At 49.1% G+C, this 20,591-nt stretch overlaps 1 protein-coding gene across 1 annotated transcript in view; it reads left to right on the forward strand.

The window, feature by feature from the left end:
* Positions 1 to 20,092, forward strand: part of LOC311366852 (protein sidekick-2-like) — a gene marked incomplete at both ends in the record, with an annotated part of 28,488 nt that extends 8,396 nt beyond the window's left edge. The window contains 4 exons of the mRNA XM_084485618.1: positions 4,972 to 5,078; positions 7,896 to 8,043; positions 18,645 to 18,778; positions 20,088 to 20,092. Coding sequence (XP_084341744.1) covers positions 4,972 to 5,078; positions 7,896 to 8,043; positions 18,645 to 18,778; positions 20,088 to 20,092 — 394 coding nt within the window. The remainder of the gene's footprint in view (positions 1 to 4,971; positions 5,079 to 7,895; positions 8,044 to 18,644; positions 18,779 to 20,087) is intronic.
* Positions 20,093 to 20,591: the final 499 nt, after the last annotated feature.

Raw genomic sequence — 20,591 nt, forward strand, 5'->3', positions numbered from 1 at the left:
TTGTTAAGTTTTAAGCCATTCTTCCATTGAAGGTCGAGCTGGCTTTTGAATTTGGTGAAGGGTAGTTCCTCCTTAGCAACGAAGTATGCCGTGTTAAATTTCAGCATAATTTCTGCCTCATCTGCGCTATGTTTTACAGCCTCTTGTCTTCTAAAAGCAACCGGCAGTGGCGTTGCTTTTTCATTTATTAATTATGTCTCGGCATACTCTATGCTTGAGGCTAAGATTGTGTTTAACTAGTGTATGGTTTAAACTGCGAAGTGTCAGCACTGTCTGCAAACTTGGTGTTCCCCGCAGTTCTGGGGTAGCGACTGCAACATTTGCAGTTCATGGAGTTCTTCTCCTTACAGTAGGCCTACCTTAACCAGCTGAATTCTCGCAGCCAGTCTTCCCGAAAATGGTTGGTTCAGCCCTTTTTAGCCACACAATGCTCTGAATCATCACCCTCATCATCCTCCGACTCTGTAGACTGTGGCACTGACACACTTGCCGCAAGTGCCGCAGGTCGGAAGAATGGATCAATTGGTCACTTGCTCATTGTTGGAACGGCAGGTTGAGATCTTTCTCCTTCTCACAGACCCGCGCCGGTTTCCCGCGCTCGATAATCTCTATGACCCTCCCCCTCCACACATGAGACACTTACAGTGGCCATTCCCTATCCTTCTCACACTCATTGGCCTGCTACAGATTCCGGATTCATTGACGCGCCCCTTCCACGTTTAAGGTGTAACATTTTTTAAAAAGGGCAAATTTACTGGTCGCACATGCACGACCAGATGTAAAATTCAGTCGCACACTCTCAAATTTTGGTCGCAAAATGGGACCATTTGGTCGCAGTCTGGAGCCCTGATCTGATTCAGTTAAACATGAACAAATGTAAAAGCATTTTTACTCCATAGCCATCATTATTTCACTTAGAAGGTGTTTAATGGGATTTTCCTTCAACCTGTTCGCTGTTGCATACACACTTGTCAGCTGATACCTGGCCCCATGCACTGAGATAATATCTTATATCGAATGCTGTATAATGCATAACAGCGTACACCTTTTGTGGCTCTGAGCTCTGTATTGTATCAACAGCCATATATATATAGAATATATAGACAGAGAGAAACATAAATACATCTACAGTATATGTATACAAATTGATATACACTGTAGTTAGGAGATTACCTTAAAGATCAGGGGTGATGCATGTACCTCAACTCGTCCCAAGGGGCAGTGGATGCCTTCAGACGTCAGTCTCTCTCTCTCTCTCTCTCTCTCTCTCTCTCTCTCTCTCTCTCTCTCTCTCTCTCTCTCTCTCTCTCTCTCTCTCTCTCTCTCTCTCTCTCTCTGGTGTGTGGGTATATATGTGTGTGTGTGTGTGTGTGTGTGTGTGTGTGTGTGTGTGTGTGTGTGTGTGTGTGTGTGTGTGTGAGTGAGGTAATTAAAAAGAGCCAAAGGGCTGCTGCTGTCCGCCAGGACGGCGATCAATCTCTGTCCAGCGCCTGGACTCTGTTGAGTGCTCATCCCAGTCTGGAGCCGTGGCGATGCAGAAAGGTTAATTATATTCATTATAGCAAGAAACAGGGGGGGGGGGGCTTCTGCAACATATGTAGAGATAGAGAGAGATAGTGTTGGTATGTGTGAGAGAGACAGGGCAAGAGAAGAGAGATAGTGTTGGTATGTGTGAGAGAGACAGGGCAAGAGAGCAAGTCTGTCTGTCTGTCTGTGTGTGTGTGTGTGTGTGTGTGTGTGTGTGTGTGTGTGTGGGAGAGAGACAGATTCTGTGTGTGTGTGTGTGTGTGTGTGTGTGTGTGTGTGTGTGTGTGTGTGTGTGTGTGTGGGAGAGAGACAGATTCTGTGTGTGTGTGTATGTGTGTGTGTGTGTGTGTGTGTGTGTGTGTGTGTGTGTGTGTGTGGGAGAGAGAGACAGATTCTGTGTGTGTGTGTGTGTGTGTGTGTGTGTGTGTGTGTGTGTGTGTGTGTGTGTGTGTGTGTGTGTGTGTGTGGGAGAGAGACAGATTCTGTGTGTGTGTGTGTGTGTGTGTGTGTGTGGGGGGAGTGAGATGGGGGGGCGGGAACCTAACAAGAGATTGTGGCTCTCAATAGAGGAGGGAATCCTCACCTGTCAGGTTAACCTTGAGACCATCTCTCGGGTCGGATCGAGCCCTTAAACTACGCACTTATGCTCCAACATGGCCGCCAGTGGCGGGCCAGGAGACATCAATGGGAGCAGTGGTCTGCCACCGTATGACCCAAATGGAGTCACCACCTGCACCAAGCAGACATCTTACTTACTGACATCCTCACCATTATTCTCTCCCCTAGCCCTATTATCCTCTCTCTCTCTCTCTCTCTCTCTCTCTCTCTCTCTCTAAGGTCAATAGCTGCACTATGGAAAGCGACAAGTCGGCGGCCAAGTGGCCTTTCAGCAAATGAGCCCTGTCCTTTATTCTGCCACTGCCTCACAACAGGCTGTAACTTCCCTAACTGTTGCTTTCACAACACCTGGCTGCGTATTTTCGCTCTCCCTATTGAGCCAATGATTCCCTCCCTCTGTTGAGCTGTGTGTCTGGGAAGAAATGTTTGGAAATGCATTAAATGATTTTGATTAGAAATGAACACATTGTTTTGAATGAGAATCACACTTTCAATTCTGGAGGGAGATTTACACATTTGTGTGAGGATTAAACGATTTTGAGACTAGCCCAGACTTTAGCTCAGGAAGAAAAATCATGCTTGCAAATTACTCAAAAACCTAAAGAAAGCACGCACACACACACATTCACATACACATAAACACACAGTAGCAACTTAATGTGGTTCACACTCAGAAATAAATCCCCAAAGGTAAAGCTGAACAATGGTCGTTGATTGCTGATTGGACAAGTTTAGCCCCTTTTGTTCTTGTTTGCATGGAGTAAAGAAACAAGCTTACAAGACAGGCATTCTGTGTTGTAAAAGTATGTCATTAAGCCATCAAGTGGACCTCAGTGCTGTGAAAGCTATATATTTAGCTTACATAACAAACAGGAGTAAGATTAAAATGCATACGGTACACAGTTGCTGTGTCCCCCTGCTGGTGGGAAGGTAACATTGCGGCCAAAGAATCTGAGAGATAAAAACCAAGGTCACTCCCGGGGAGACTGCGTGGTCCGTAGGTGAAATGCATTTCTTCCCATTGCATCAGAGGGGATAATTACACACACACACACACACACACACACACACACACACACATACACACGTACATTTTTGCACACATACATGCACGCGCTTGTGCACACCACACTCACATAGACACATATACACTAACACACACACGCACACACAGAAAACACACATAAGCATGTGCACAAACACGCACACGCACACACAAACACACACACAAAAAAACACACACACACACACACACACACACACACACACAAAACACACACACACACACACACACACACACACACACACACAATGTGTATGAGTGCAAACATATTGAGTTTTGGGTGTTTGACTTGGCAGCTGAATGAAGGTGTGTGTGCGTGCGTGCGTGCGTGCGTGCGTGCGTGTGTGTGTGTGTGTGAGTGCGCACATGGGGGCTCAGCATGGGTCTCTCTGGAGGGAGTTGTCGCTAAAGAAGCGTTAGCGGTGGAATAAACAGCAGCTAAGCCCCCCGCGTCCTCCCTGACCTTGCTCCTCTATTAGGGAGGGGCCGGGGACACAAATACATGTGTGTGTTAAGGATTGCAGAAAAGGACCCAGGTGCAGACCGGATACAATTGGAAAAATGTTTATTCCTTTTCTTTCTTTAGGATTTAAAAACAAAGGGCAGACTGGTCAAAAGTAGTGTGGCCAGGGCGTGGCACCAGGGCGTGGCACCAGGCAGGTGAGGGCGGCGTTCAGGACAAAGAAGCACACGGCAAATGCAAACAAAATCATTCGAAGACCAGCAGGGCGGGCAGCGTCCATACAGGATACTGACACATGGGGGCGTTTTCCTGCAGCGTCCGTGTGCCTGGAACTACACTGGGTTGTCGGTGTGTGTGTGGGCCTGTGCGTGTGTGTTTCCGGTTGCAGTAGGCTGTACGTTTGATTCTGTCGTGGAATAAGCATGAGCTGATGATACTGGTAGAATCCCGGCCATCGGTCCAGACTACGGGTCACCAACTTCTGGCTACCAATGTGAACTTATCTGTGTGTTTTTGGAAGCCCAAGCGGGTACACAGACAGGCCGTCCGTCGGAGGCCACAGAACAACGCCCCACCTAGGCGGCTTTGACCGGGCCCCTCCGGACAACGGGACGCAGGGTGGTGGTGTTGACAGACGGTTTGTTGTTAAGTTGATGGACAATGGTTCATGAGAAGTTGATCCATGCTGCTATGTTGTTACGCGGCTCAACGCAACAAAGAAACAGGGCAGGGGACAGCGCGACAATCCACGTTTCTTTGTTTATTTCTCAGCGAAAAGCATGTAACACAAAATGATCTCTGCAGTCGGTAACGCGTAACCGCAAATCAAATCTCCCGCCGCCGTCTCTCGGAGGCCAGGCCCCTTTTATGCGGTTCCAGGGACACGCCCCCGTACGCGGGCACACCCCCTGACCCTGGAACGTGTGGGACCAGGCCTAGGAGAGAAACGAGAACAGGAGCAGCACACACAATATGACCCCTGAAAGGCCAAGGTGGCCGTAACATGTGTGAGAGCACTCCCTGAGTGTGTGGTGATGGCTGGTTTACCCTTGTTGCACGTTCATTACTCAAAGCACAACAGGTGTGCAGCCTCACCCAGCGCCAGAGTCCAGTCGGTCTGACGCGGGGTCAGGTGAGGCTGCTCAAACCGGCCGTCACTCACACACACACTCCATGGTATTGTTTTGTAAAAAATGGTATTCTCTGTATGTATGCGTTCAGTGTGGTGTTGTGATCCGTACATGACCCAATGTGTGTGTGTGTGTGTGTGTGTGTGTGTGTGTGTGTGTGTGTGTTGCAGGTATCTGATCCCCTCGCTGGACCGCTCCCATGCTGGGTTCTACCGCTGCATCGTGAGGAACAGGGTGGGGGCGCTGCTGCAGAGGAGGACTGAAGTGCAGGTGGCCTGTGAGTAAAGACTGGAGCGCCCACAGCCTGCACAGCATACATCACTGTGTGTGTGTGTGTGTGTGTGTGTGTGTGTGTGTGTGTGTGTGTGTGTGTGTGTGTGTGTGTGTGTGTGTGTGTGTGTGTGTGTGTGTGTGTGTGTGTGTGTGTGTGTGTGTGCGCAGCGCGCAACGAGAGACAATGTGGCCTCGTGCGTTTGTAAATGCATCGCATGCATTGTATGCCACTTTGTGCACAGCATGAGGGCATGGGTGTCTTTAGTTCAAGGACTGACCGGGAGGCGGGGGGTGGGGGGGGGGGTGGGGGGGGGGGGACCAGCTGCTGGAAGGGTGAGGGTGGGGGTGGGGGTGGGGGTGGGGGGGCAGAGCTCTACCTGCTTCACATTCCAGGGCAGCTACCCACCCGGTCGGGCAGCTGCTGCGGTTGGGTGTGCTAATCAGCTGCACGGCGTCCCCTTGTTGTTTCGCAACTTCATGCTATTCCAAGACGACCACCTGCTTATTCCCTGCTACCTTTTATTTTTTGGTGTGTGTGTGTGTGTGTTGTTGTTGTTCCTTTCTGTCAACAACATCTGTTGTTCCCCCGGTGAAAGCGCCGCTCTCATGTCTGGCGTGGCGCGGGTCTTTTTTGGGATGCTAGACGCTAGACGTTGTTTTTCTTCATGCTTTGTTAATGAGCAATTACAGGCGCCCCGTCAACGTGTCTGCAGTGGTATCTCGCAGAGTCCCCCGCACGCAACACCCCTCTCCCTCCGTCGACACGCACGCACGCACGCACACACACACACACACACACACACACACACACACACATGTGTGTGTGATCCCCTGGACTCGCTGACAGAACAATGTGATCAGTCAGCCATGACATGATGAGAGGGGAGATAAACAGATCGAGAGAATGGAGGACGGTGGCTAGGGGAACAATAACAAATGTGTTGACAGACACACAAAGTCACAGGGTGTAGACGCTAACTCCAACCGTACCCATGGCTAATCCTTTCCTCTTACTTGTATTACAAGTGCATCCAAATGGATTGCTGCCTGGAACACTGGCCCTAAGATAATGTCTGCTCAGGCCATGTCGAAAACAACCCAAACACACACACACACACACACATACAAAGTCACGGCAGCATCCACACACACACACACACACACACACACACACACGCGTGCAGATTGAAATATATGCACACATTTACACACTACCATTCAATCCTCCTCTGCATCGGCCCCCACTGAATCTATACCGTGTCTCTCATCTACTGATTATTCATGATTATTCCCCACCCGCCCACTTGTGTGACCCTCTCCTCCTTTTGGATGACGGCCCCTGTCCGTCTGTTCCATCTGTCTGGGTTCGAGTCGTCTCCCTCCACACTGCTCCACTCTTTCAGCTAACGACGAGATTCCCCAGTTGGACTCGCTCATGCGACAGAGAGAACGGAGAGAACGGAGAGAACCACGGACCACGCGAACAGAGCGGGGAGCACAGAGTTGAACTTATAAATAGATAGAGAGAGAATGAGACATATGTATGAGAAAGTTAGTGTGCAAGGTTTATTTTTTTGGGTGGGGGGGATAAGGTAATGACATTGTTGCAGCAAAATTAAGATTTCACAAGCAACACGTCTTGAAGGAGGGGACAGCATGGGAAAACACATTTGATCACCAATCTGTCCTCACGGTTGATGTGAGTACTGGGAGGGGGGGACTGGGAGCCTGGAGAGGAGTGGGTGGTTAGTGTGAAAGCGAAGCAGGACAAACGTGGAACAATAGTCACATGGAGAAATAGTGGCACGCAGAGAGGCAGAGAGAAGATTGCAATTCAGATCTGATGCCGCCTAATGTGCGTGTTTGTACCCTCTCTAAAATAACTTCAATTAATTAATTCATAACTGTCTGCTTGTGCGGTGTATTTTGGACGCAGTCATTAGAGGGTCTGCTGCCACTTTGCCGTTGGCGACATCAAAAGCCTTTCCAGCCCCACAACCACATCACATAACACGCAGCGCCAGCCCAGGCGTGTCAAGCCTGGATGGGAGTGGAGAACTTTGAAGTGGTCTTATAGCTCCATCAATTAAAGAGCACGCTGCCGCCGCCCCCGCCCCCCCCCCCCCCCCGCCGGGCTGCCACCCAAGCCCCCCCCCCCCCCCCCCGGTCCTGGGCGGCTCCACCAGACCACCAGACAAGCCTCCGTGTGGGAGCCGGCTGCTGGAGCTGCCGTTGGTACAGCTCCCCCACAAAGAAGCTTTTCTCATTGATAGAAAAAGATAGAAAATATAATAATAATCGCTGGCATTGAATCGACGACAAAACTGAAAAACACAGTGGAGAAAAAAAAAGAAGCAGAAACCGACGCTAATGTAGCGTATTGCAGCGTATTTCTCTCCCCGCAATTTCTCTCCCGACAACAGTCACCTCTAACGAGCCACCGTTGTGTGAGATAAGACGGAGATGTGCGACACGTCTCCCCCCCCCCCCCCCTCCTCCCCCTCCTCCCCCCCCCCCCCACACTGCTGCTTGTCCGCTCCACTGCCTTTTTCCTGACAACACGTCTCGGGCTGCGTTGTCGCGGCAACAATCCGTCGCCAACGCACCCAGTCAGCCGTGGTGCACACACACACGGAAAAACTTTTTAAAGTCAATCCGGGGGTCTTCACCCCCCCCCCCCCCCCCGGCCCCCTGTCCCCCCCCCCCCCCCCCACCCGTTGCATCCGGTTGCTTGCATGTTATTCTGCTTCAACGTGTGTCATCTTCACGCTCCTGTGTGTCTGTGTGTTCCTTCTCTCTCTCTCTCTCTCTCTCGCTCTAGTCATGGGGAGCTTCGAGGAGGGCGAGCGCGCCCAGTCCGTCTCCCAGGGCGAGGGGGCGGTGGTCCCCGCGCCACGCATCCGCAGCTTCCCCCAGCCCCAGGTCACGTGGTACCGCGACGGCCGCAAGATACCGCCCAGCAGCCGCATGTAAGTCTCTGCCCCCGGTGCTCCGGGACGTCTCTGGGGGGTTTTGGGTCGTTTTTGTTGTCGTCGCTTTAATTGGGTGAGTCTTGGGTAAGTCTGTGGGCTGCGTTTGTCGGTTTTGTTTTTGCCGGGTGTCCTTCGGTGACCCCGTTTCCCTTTTTATTTAAGTGTGTCTTTGTTTGTTGATTCATATTTCATCACTTGGTTTTTCGTTGTGTCGTGTGCTGTGAGTTCTGTGTGGGTTTCTTTTTGGTGGCGGATTGTGTTTGTCCCGTTGTCATGTCTGCAGAGCTGTAGACGGTTCCCATATGTTCTTTGCCACTCCGTTTGCCTGATTTCTAGAATATTATTTCATATTTTGTTGTCCTACTTTTTTACCGGGTAAAGTTGATTTGACGTGATGATGAAATAGTAGCTCCCTGCTTGTATGTGCACGGGGGAGTACAAAACAGACAACAGCAGAACAAAACGGAGAGTTATATCTTCTCGTGGGTGCTGCCTGCAACGTGTCCAACCGAACAAAGACAAAGACTTTTATTGGCCAAGTATGCTCACACATACAAGGAATTTGGTCTCTGCATTTATCCCATCCGTGAATTAGTGAATCACACAGAGCACACAGTAAACACACAGTGAACACACAGTAAACACACAGTAAACACACAGTGAACACACAGTAAACACACAGTAAACACACAGTGAACACACAGTAAACACACAGTAAACACACACAGTGAACACGCACACAGTGAACACACACACAGTGAGGTGAAGCCCACACTAACCCGGAGCAGTGAGCCGCTACAGTTACAGCGGGGCTCGGGGAGCAGTGAGGGGTGAGGTGCCTTGCTCAAGGGCACTTAAGCCGTGGATGTGGGCATGGGAGAGCAGCGCTCAACCACTTCCCCCCCCTGCCCACATTTTTCCTACTGGGTCAGGGTGCGAACCGGCGACCCTTCGGTTTAAAGGCCAAAGCCCCAACCAGTAGGCCACAGCTGCCCCAACCGTCGGGTTGAGGTGAGCGTTGGCGCTCCCCGTCTCCCCGTGCACACTAGATCGACTGGGATTCTGTGGTTCTTTATTTGTCTGTTTAACGGCTCTCTAAACTGAGGTATGCGTATTTCTCAGGTCTCAGTCTCTCACGGGCCCTCTGACACAATTTCTGATGAGGTGGACACACACACACACACACACACACACACACACACACACACACACACACACACTTCCCCGTAACAAGGCTAACAATGGGAAATGAGATTCTTGTTTTTGCCTTCTCAGTTTTACCACTTAAAATAAAAGTGAGAGTGGTGGGGGGGGGATGGAGTGGTTTAAATTAAAGATGAATTGGAATTACAGCTCCTTCTGACCTAAAGCAGTTGTTTTTGATGTTTTTCAGCTCAAAGGCGGTCTGTGTTTATGTGTTGATATCTGCTTTTATTTCTGTCTGACTGTGTTAGTGAGACATTTATCCCAGATGCACCGCCACTTTAGACACTTCAAAAACAACAAAAGCAATGGACTTATCAACATCCTGTTTTCTTGCGACAGATTCTAGTTCAAATTTTACGTATTAACAGGAACGTTTTATTCATGACAAAGGTGAATAGAAAAGACTGCCCCAGTTCCTGTTCAGCATGGGTATCTTCTTGACTCATCAAGACCTACACAATGATAAGTGGAGGAATAATTGAATAGCCACTGGACTTTTGATTATCAATGTGCTCGGGTACAAGGAGAAGAGGACCGAGCATTGACCCCTGAGGAACGCCAGCTTCCACTTGATGTGATTTGGACGCCTCCCCCTTCCCATGGCAGCCCGTCAGGGTCAAGGTGGGGGAGAGGGGGTGGGTAGTAATTAAACCGTCTACCCAGAACGTGCCAATTACAGAGTAGACAGCCGGGTCAGAGAGCTGTGTCGAAGGCCTCGATAAAGTCCAGCTCCCCAGGACAGTGACCTCTACAGCGGGTTCTTGCTGACCACAAGGAGTTCACAGTGTGTGTGCATGTGTGCATCCATATGCACATTTGCATATGGACACATCCATTATAGGCAGCGCTTGTTGCTGTCTCATCAACTGCATTTATTCCCCGAAGCCGTGACCTTGCCCTTCGGTGAAACAGATGCCTTGCTTATCAGCTCCACGTCGTCAGTAATCATGCGCCCGCGACCTAGAATGACATGCGATGGCACCTGACTAAATGAAAACACTGGGGGGAAAAAGAAAAGGGAAGGGAACATAGTAAATCAGCTGGGTTTCTCTGCATGGTGTGGTGTGAATCGTGATCCCGCTCGGAACAGAGTCTGACAGATGGGATCAGCAGTCGTCTGTGACTTGTCGACTTCTTGCTGCTACTATGTCCTATTTGGATTCCAGAGAAGGAAAAGGGGTGAGTCAGTGATATGCACTGAATAATTCTCTTTATTGCTATTTTTGTGAGCCTGTTACAGAGACAAGCGAGACTGTTGGTAACCAGACTGTGTTGACGTAAATGACTTCTTTGATATATTTCTAAAGGGAAAATGACTACAGTACATACCACGACAACATCTGCACTTTAATTTAGTCTATTTTCATACCTTTTCAGGGCTTTCTATTTTTATCGCTCTCCCTTTCTCACACCTCCTGTATGCTCTGCCTCCATTTTCATCTCCCCATCTTTACACCTGTTAACCTCACTCTCTCTTCCTCTCTCTCTCACTCTCTCTTACCTTTTCTCACTCAAGCCTTCGTGAATGACCCAAATAACACCTCCATCCTTGCCGTTTGCTCATTAACTGCGCACCACCCTGATGTGCAAACGAGCACTATTGAGAACAGATTTCCAGACTTTTTTTTGTGATTCAGAATCTTTTCATAGAATACATTTTTTGCTAATGGCACCAGCTCCATCTTGGGCTTGAGAGTTGAAATTGAACCAGTAAACTTCAGAAAGGTTATTGGCATGTTCTTCTTGGGATCTTCAGAGTAGAAATATATCTATATCTAATCAGTGATCTAATTAGATTCCCCCCCTACTGAGCGTCTCAGTCCCACTTTATTATTAGGGGGGTGGGGGTTCAGCTGCCTATCCCTCAAAGCAATGAAGAAAAAAATGAACACAGGTTAGGGAACACAGGTGACAATGTGGCGGAGGGACTGACGCTCTCGTCACCAGCATCTCCACATGGCCGTCTCGGCCAGCTCTCTTCTCTCCCACCCGACCCACCTCTCTGGAGGTGTCATAAGTACAATTTGCAGGATCTCCAGGGGTCTCTCTCTCTCTCTCACTGGTTCTTTCAACCACCTGACCCCCCGCCCCGCCCTCCGGCGAAGGCAGAATAGCCCATCCCGACACCAGAAGCTCTGAACCCCTAGCGATCACAGGCAGTAAAACATGTCAAGAACCACACGGTGATTCAGAAAGGCTTGTATAGACGGGACACCCCTTGTTCGTGGACCTCCCGACCCCGGTGGAGCACGGCACACGGATTCTGGCGCTCAACAAGAGGGGAGCCCCCCCCCCCCCCGCCTCTACAAGAAGGGGGGCCCCACCTCTGGCTAGCAGTTAGCGGCCCTTTGCCAGAGCGATGCTTCATAGCGCGGAGTGGTGGCTGGGTGCCTTTTCCACAGCGGCTCATCCTCTTCCACGGCCCGGGCATCACCGGCTCCGTCTGATGTGGATGGCGATGAAACATCGGCGACATCTTTGTCCTCTGAAAAAAGGTGACGCCGTCACGAAAGCAAATGAAAAAAAAAAAGCTTTGTGTTTATATTTTCATCCCCCGCCTGTGGTTTTTTCCTTCACGTCCCCGTCTCCTGGCTCAAGGAACCTCATCTTGTCCTTGTTCCGCTGCCAGCTGGAACCAGCCTCTGTTTCCCTTTTAAACATTAAATACAGATTCATCTTGTGTTTTTATTTCCTTCTTTTTCCGTCCCCTCCCCTCCCCGACTGGAGATTCGTAACGGTTGATGCCAGAGTCCTCGGATGGCTTTGCCCGCCGTCTCACCGCCTCTTCCCCCCCCCCCCCCCCCGTCCGGGGCGCTCACCTCTTTGGTATGCAGCGGTGTGAGACTGCGAGCAGGGGAGGAAAGACACTTATTTAGACCCTTGCGTCATTATTCTTCCCCCTTATTGAGTCCAGAGGCCTCTTTCCATGCGGCTGGCCGTGATTTGTTGTGTTATTTGGAAGACTTAGTGCGGTGTATAATCAGGGTGCCCCCCACCCTTAACCCAGCCCCCCCCCCCCCCCACCCCCCAGCCAAACTCTTTGGTAAACACATTTGGCAGGAAACGATTCCTGCTTGTGCGTCCTAAGCCATGTGTCAGACCTTCATTTCACTGCTTAACCCCTGGACACAAACTTTTAATTAGGCTTTCTTCTGGGGGGGGGGGGGGAGAGAGATGGCGGGGGTTGGGGGGGGGGGGTGGAATCATCATTTATGTCACGGCTGGCTACTGCCTCTTCCAATTTCCCCACGGAATCGTCCGCAATCTGAACAAGTCTGCAGAAGGACGAGCACCGATGACAGAGAGGTGTCGGCGGTTGTGCTGCGACACATCTGCCGCAAACCCCCCCACCCCCCCCCCCACCCCCCCCCCCCCTCCCTCCAAAGCGATCGGTGCTAGACGTGGATCTGTGGAGCGTCTTCTGGCCTGTGGAGCCTACAGGTGCTCCTCCACAGTGAACCGCTTTACCCCTGAGTGGCCTCGTACCGCCCGTCACTCTCCCTGTGTCAGCCGTGAACACGGGAGACATCTCATCAATGACACACTAGTCATGAGGAGGCCTCAGCGACGACAACAACAACAACAACGACCACCAGATGGCTGGAAGAATGGGTCAGTTCGATAAAGGTGGATGGATGGATGGATGGACGGATGGATGGATGAGCGAATGAATCAATGTGGAAGGTTGTTAAATGGTGGTTGCTGTCGAAGACTGTTTACAGAGCTGGCCAAGATAGATTTCAATGCTATTCATCTTTAATGAAATCAATACATTTAGCGGGCGATGTGTGCTTGTGGCAACGCCGAGTTCACAGAATTAACTACTGATTAATTGTTGTTTATGCGCCGAGGCATAAGATTTCAAAGTTTGCGAAAAAATGGTGGCATTCCCTCAATTACAATGCTTTATTAATGACTTGATTACAGTACAAAAAAAGGCTTGCTAGCTAATCTACTCGGGCTTGCTAAAGCGATAAAAAAAAAGGCAATGTTTCTTTTTTGCCGACGGTACTTCTCTGGAGAACATTAAAGCTCCCGTCGCGGCAAACAGAGGCCCGGCCCTGGGCCACAAATCTTCAGTTCATGCCCCCATTGAGGAAAGAAGTGGCTGTTTTCATGAGCAACACTTCCTTGTCACCTCTCCTCTCTTCTGTTCCTGCCCTCCATCTTTGCTTTCTCCCCCGAGGCCGTTCCCCTTACAGGTCTGCTGAGCAGCCCAGTACACAGCGGGCGAGCTGGTCGCTTTTGAACTCTCTCTCTCTCTCTCTGTGTGTCTGTCTTCTCCTCCTACTCGACTGGTCACCTATTTATATTCTCTTCTTTCCCTCTGTGTGTTTTTTCTTCATTTCACCACTTTCTCTCTTTTGTCTGCTATGCGACCGCAGGCTGCAGCCACAGGGGTGACGTTGCCCCCCCACCCCCGTCTACCCCCTCCGAAAGCCACTTGATCCCAGCGATATCTCCTGGTCTCCTGGGTAGAGGGCTGGGGGGGGGGGGGGGGGGGGGTGGCGGGGGGGGTGGCAGCCCACCACTGCCATTTGTAGCGGGGTAATGAAGGTCTGTAGACTGGCTGGGCGGAGGTTAGGCGCCGCACGGCTCCAGTGGAGGAGAACAAACCTGACAAACTCAATTTCATCACCCGTGTGTACCACGTGCGTGCGTGCGTGCATGCGTGCGTGTGTGCATGCGTGCGTGCGTGCGTGCAGTAGTAGGACCCATAGCTCTTCCAACGCTCTTCCAAGACACTTTGAACTACAGACTTGTAGCGTAAGCACACAGCTGGTGCTTCAACATTAACTTACTGGTAAACTGGCACAAATTGCAGTTTATTTCCAGATCTCCATCATCATCGCTGCCAACCTGTAATTGCCGATTTCTTGCTATGCCCACAAATTTTCAGAATACATATTCAAGTACTTTTGTTGGATTGATTCACTTATTTTGTGGCAAGCTTACCCTTAATCAAACCACATTACAAATGTGTTGGTTATATTACCATGGTAACATTTTAGTAGCAGTTTAGGTTGTCATCAGAGAAGTAGAAGAATAGAGAAGAATCTAAAATATAATAGACATGAGCCTCTTTCACACACCAGCCCAGAACAGACAACAAAAGGATAGCCTGCTCCCATGTGTAACATAGAAATGTTGTGTCCCCTTGACCCTGTGTGTGGATAGAGCAGTTTGTTGTCCTGAGATTTCACAGTGACTAGATCCTGTTCTACATACTCTGTGGTGTTGGGTGCGGTAATGCCAAGAAGAAAAGAAGAAGAATTCACATTGGCGTTGATGACATTTAGATCATTTGACTGCCTCAAAACGGGCGAAGATTATGATATTTCGGCCGAGTCCCGAATACATGTGGCATTGATATCCAAGCAATAATCCTCATGGATGATTTGGTAGTCTTGTTCGCAATCTTGGATGTGCTGTAAACAAAACACAGCAAATGCGAAAGTGTACTTGATGTGTCACTCCCTGCCTCCCACCCACACTACCCAGAGGTAGGCAATTTACCGAGCTCTGACAATCACCAGGACCCAGGTAGATGTTGTTGAAGCCATTTTACTAGCACAATGTTACCAGAAGAGTAGGCGTTACCTGCCGAAATGACAGAGCTCTCCTTGAGTATGTGGGTTGATGGCTGGTTTATTGATTGCTCAACGCACAACTGGTGTGCAGCCTCACCCACTCCCAGATTCAAATCAGTCTGTCGGGGGCCAGGTTAGGATGCTGCAGTCCCAGCAGTCAAACTCACACACTCCACATAACGTAGCTGATCTGAGATTTTTTCTGTGGTGGTAAAAAAAAACATTGTTTGCCATAGCTTCAAAGATAATTGGTTGATTTCCACAAAAGACACCTAGTTTTGAAGTGTGGCTTGTACACTGGCATGTGAAAATACTTTTTTTTTTTTTTAAATGTATTAGTTTATTTGTCAGGGACAATACAGCGCACATTATTACATACACAATTATCACAGTAAATTCCATAACAATGTGGATGTAGATGTGTTGCATAAAAGGTTTCAAGCCAGTTGGCTAATGTGCAGCCCCAGTGCCTGGTCAGGCCTTTCTAAAAAAGATAATCCAAATATAATTTCTAAAATAACTACATAGTGTGAGTTACACAGTCATGAGTCACACACAGTCAGCCTGGCGATTGTTAGTACTTACACTTGGTTCTATGAACATCTTTACTGTACCGACGGCGATATATTGTTTCACTTCTTATGACAAATGTACTTATTGTAAGTCGCTTTGGAAAAGAGCGTCTGCTAAATGCCCTAAATGTAAATGTACCTCTGGACAACAGGGTTCCTTCAGAGTTTAAAGAGGAAGAGGGGGCAGAAATAATCTAAACAGACAACGAGTCAGAAATATTGGTTCCGGTGTCTTGGGTCCTTTGGTTCATTAATCTGCACATCTCGGAAAGCCTACGCGCTTAGCCGCCGTTACATTAACGCTGTGACAGCTGTTAATGTCTGAGAGACAAGGAAAATAATGAGTTCAATTATGAAAACGAAGGTAGAAACATGTGAAAGAAATATACAAACTTTCTTAGAAATCCCGTTAGGAGATAAATGTAGACCCAGCCTCCTCGTTCTCAGTTACCCAGTCCATGTATCTGTGTTGTCCCTTGATATACCGAGATGGTGGATAATTAGCCTAATTCATTTTTTTGCTGCGCGGTTGGTTTTGAAAGCCCCTAGCGTGTGGACGTGGAAGATTAATCAGCGGATAAGAGTTAAGATCGACTGGACATGGTGCATATTGGAAACGTTACTTTTGGCTCACCACTTCACCAAGCTTCATTAGAAGTTCAGCTCTTGCTGAACTTCTTGCTGAACAAGTAGGGAATGTTATTGAAATCCATGAGTAATGTAAACTATGTGTAACGTGTGTGTGCGTGTGTCTTCACCCGTGTGTATGTGCATTTGTGTGTGTCCTTCCAGATATTTTCAGAAGTCAAGAGGCCGTATCTTTTCATGCCACTGAAAGCCAAAGTTTAATCTAGTCTGGTCATTTTAGTGTGTCCTAGCCGTTGTTAGCTTAGCATTTATCTCTTAGTGTAGCCACAACGGTCGTAGGTCTACCAGATGGGGCGAGAGAAGTTGAACCCAGTTGAACCCTGCTCTCTCTCCCTTTAAAAAAAAAAAAAAAAAAGAGAGAGAAAATCTCCCCGGAATCACCTGGATTTCATTTAGTGGCTCCAAGACTCCTTCTCCCCGGCCCGGCGTCCCTGAGGGAGATCCATAATTCATAGCCGGGCGTCCCGGATGTCAACGTGTCGGTGAGCTAGTATTAAATATTTACAGCAGATCATAAGCCACAGCCATTGAGGCCTGCCAGCCCTCTTCAGAAGAACTGTTTTCTGCCAGTGCCTTGCAGGGGAGAATCCCAAATGAGCCCCCATCCCAGGCCTGCCTCAGACATATTTGAAAATCAATCAGTCCAAGGATCGGCGACCCAGTAAGTCAACGTCGGAGCTCGCGGCGTCGGGGCTAGCAGCACTAAGGAAGCCAGGCTGATGTACTGACCCTTTGGCTAGCCGCGATGCTAGTGCCGCGCTAACGTATTCAAGGGAAAAGTGAATGTTTTGACTACACGCGTCAATGCCTCTGCATGACTCGTAGCAGGCTGACTTTCGCTCTCTACAGGCTTGGAAGAAGCAAGTGTTTTCTTGTGAGTGCATCAGTTTTTATCATGCACAAGTATAATTGTTTTTATTTTCAGATTTCTGTTTTCTCCTTTGAATAACCGAATGCCCTATAAATGTTAAGAACTTCCGGGTGTATTTTCACTGCTAGTAAACAGCTGTTTCTGTCACACTATTTCTGTTATTATTATTTTCTAATAATACATTACATTTTGCTCCTCTCATTCAAAGAAAGTTGTTTCCACACGGCACACTTGTAACTGTGTGCGTTTCAGGACAGAATACTAAATAGCACTTCCATGTGTGACTACATCAGCATGCAGTATCTGCAGCAGAGAAGAAGATAGTGGTGTGTGTGTGTGTGTGTGTGTGTGGGTGTGGGTGTGTGTGTGTGTGTGTGTGTGTGTGTGTGTGGGTATAATAAGATTGAACAAAGATAAAGAATAAAGAAAGAAACAAAGAAATAAATTCTGAAAGAAGGAAGGGGGAGTGGCAGAGGGAAGGTTGGGGCGCGGAGCCGTCTTCCTCCTGGGGTTGTCAGAGAGCCGGCTGGTAATAAGAGAAACTGCATTGATTGTCCGGTGGCTCGGTGGCTGTGATGGGAGGACGGGAGAAGACAGAGAGGACCGGTCACCACGGAGGCCAGGAGGAGTGAGACTTGAGGGAAAGACTTAATGGAGAACGTATCAGGGTGGACTCACACACGCACACACACACGCACGCACGCACGCACGCACGCGCGCACACACACACACACACACACACACGCACACACACACACACACACACACACACACACACACACACACACACACACACACACACACACACACACACACACACACACCAGCTGAGCAAATGGATTCCGGCCATTTCTTGGCCGGAACATCTTTTTTTCGCCACGTTTCAGCAAGCGATGACATGTTTTCCCGATGATGTTCTTTTATTGTTCCAGACTGGCCCCTTGACAAAACACATTAGAGTGAGTCCGCCCCTCGGTAGGCGGGGAATACAAACGACCCGTTAACGTTTATGGTTGTCACCCTGGACGTCTGAATCTGTGGACTGCCCCACCACAGAGAGGAGCAGAGTAGAGCAGCGGTGTCGATGTTCTCTAGCACATTAACAAAAAAGAACAAGCCCGTTTGCTCACACATGGTTAATCAATACACCGGTTGTCAGTTGAGCTGTACAATTACTGCCTGAAAATATCTAATGCCTTCAGCTCGGTAAGGAGAGCGAGTCGATGGCAGAGGCATTACAACGTTCTTGTTTTGTTGTGATTAGAGCGGCTGTACACGCGCAAACACGTACTAGAAAGAGACCGGGTGGGGGGGAGAACCGTGAAGGTTTTCTTTAAACACGTTTTTCTTTCATGTGGAACATTGGAGGCACTGCTTTCGTATTGACGGCTTAAAGAGTGTTTGCGTTTGAATCATGCAGCTGGATTTCGAAAGACTTACAAATACGGGTTTTTGAATTCAGGTACCGCGTGCTGTGATCTGACACCGTACTTAACGTAAAGTGTGTATGTCCTGTGTATCCACTCTGCTCCTGTGTGTATTAATAAGAACGACATTATGCACTATGCTTTTTATGCCCATTACGTTTTATTTTGAATGCTTCTTCTCTTACTTTCACTCTGATTTCCCTCGACTCTGCAGATGTCGATGAAACAAAACCAAATAGCATGAAAAACGCTTTTGTGTCTTTTTTGTGCCTCTCCTCCACAGAGCCATCACCTTGGAGAACACGCTGGTCATCCTGTCCACCGTGGCACCAGACGCCGGACGCTACTATGTCCAGGCGGTCAACGACAAGAACGGCGAGAACAAGACCAGCCAGCCAATCACCTTGTCCGTGGAGAGTGAGTAGCACAGATGCACCACAATTATGAACAAAAATACACTCTATGGCTGTGGTCTGTGGTCATGGCTATGGCTATAGTCGCTGCTGTGTGTAAGGTGGATTAGGTCACAGCCATCAGGATTTGATCTGAGTAACTTTGTAAAAGCTAAATGGTTTGCTTTGTGTTGCTGAGGAGATTTCTTTGGACGGGAATGGCCATGATCCATGTTTAGTGCAATGGTTTATGCACAATATCTTGGCTGGAATATCAACATTCATACAAAGCCAGCGATGAGCAGTTTTTCAATATTTAGCAATATTTATTATTTATCAATAATATAATGTACTGCTCCCACTGTGAACTAAGAGACTCTATTACTCTATTATACATTTGAAAATTGCAGCTGGCAAAGTAGTTCAGCAGAGTGAATTACGACAGCAAACTAGACAGAGCCAATATTATGGAATGCTCAATTGGGGTATTAGTGTGAAATTGACTGAGAAAAACGCAGGTGCCGGCTGAAATATTCAAGGCCCCATTGATTATACCAGACCTGAAGCAATAGCGCACACACACACACACACACACACGCATGCACGCACGCACGCACGCGCGCACACACACACACACACACACACACACACACACACACACACACACACACACACACACACACACACACACACACACACACACACACACACACACACACACACACACACACACACACACACACACCGACAGGGGCCCATTCATGCCCATGCGTCGCTGCGTCCCCAGTCGTCGTATCGTATGCATTCGCTCCATGCGCCCCGTGTGTGTGTGTATGTTTATGTAAAGGAGCGAGTGGCGCCCCCCCCCCCCCCCCCCCCCCCGCCCCCCGCCCCCGTGTGCTCCCGGTGTCAGTGTCCTGGTATCTGTGTGCTGCAGCAGCAGCAGCTCCACCTGCGAGAACGGCCACCTGACACTGTCAACAGGTCCCCTGAGCCCCCCCCCCCCCCCACCACCCCCCCCCCCCCCCCCCCCACCCTCCGGCAGACACAACCAAGGGGCCCGCAACCAGGGCCTCAGACGAAGGGGGACTGATAAAGAGGGCATCACCACGACGGGGGGGGGGGGAGAATGTAAAATAAGAGCTTGAAGAATACTCTGTGATGGGCTTTTACCCTCGCACTGGAGAGACATTTAAATGTATAAAGCGTTTGAATGGGATTGGATTAAAAATACAAAATAATACACTTCCTGCCAGGAAACATAGAGGGGCTTTTCCTATTCTGGTGTATCTGTTGTGTCGGATTTCTTCCCCCTCAATTCCCCTGTCTTGCAGTGTGACTTTTCCCACTGCACGGCAGTTTATTTTGAGCATGCATGCATATGTTATGTAGAGCGATGTAGGATTGTTTTTCAGTCGGTGCAGGGTAGAATTTAGCCTGTTGTTTTGTGTTTTGGGTGTTGTGTATGTGTGCGGGTGTGTTTGTGCGGGTGTATGTACGTGCGTATATACAGTACATGTGAACATGCATTTTTTTGTGTGCGCGTGTGGGTGTGTCTGTGTGTTACTATGTGTGTATGTAAGTGTATTCATGTTTTTGTACTTGTGCATGTTATTGTATTTGTATGTGTGTGTGTGTGTGTGTGTGTGTGTTGTGCGTGCATACGTGTGTGCGTGTGTGTCTGTGTCTGTGTGCTGGTGTGCGGTGAGTGTTTGTTGTTGCCTCTGTGCATGCGTGTGCACGTGTGTCTGTGTGGCGTGTCCAAAGGTCCAGAATTACCCAGATAGAGCCATGACAGCCCTTCAAAGCCCTTCCTCTGACACACGCAAGCTGTCCAC

The sequence above is a fragment of the Micromesistius poutassou genome (genome assembly GCF_964030765.1).
Source record: "Micromesistius poutassou genome assembly, chromosome: 21".
Classification (NCBI taxonomy): Eukaryota; Metazoa; Chordata; class Actinopteri; order Gadiformes; family Gadidae; genus Micromesistius; species Micromesistius poutassou.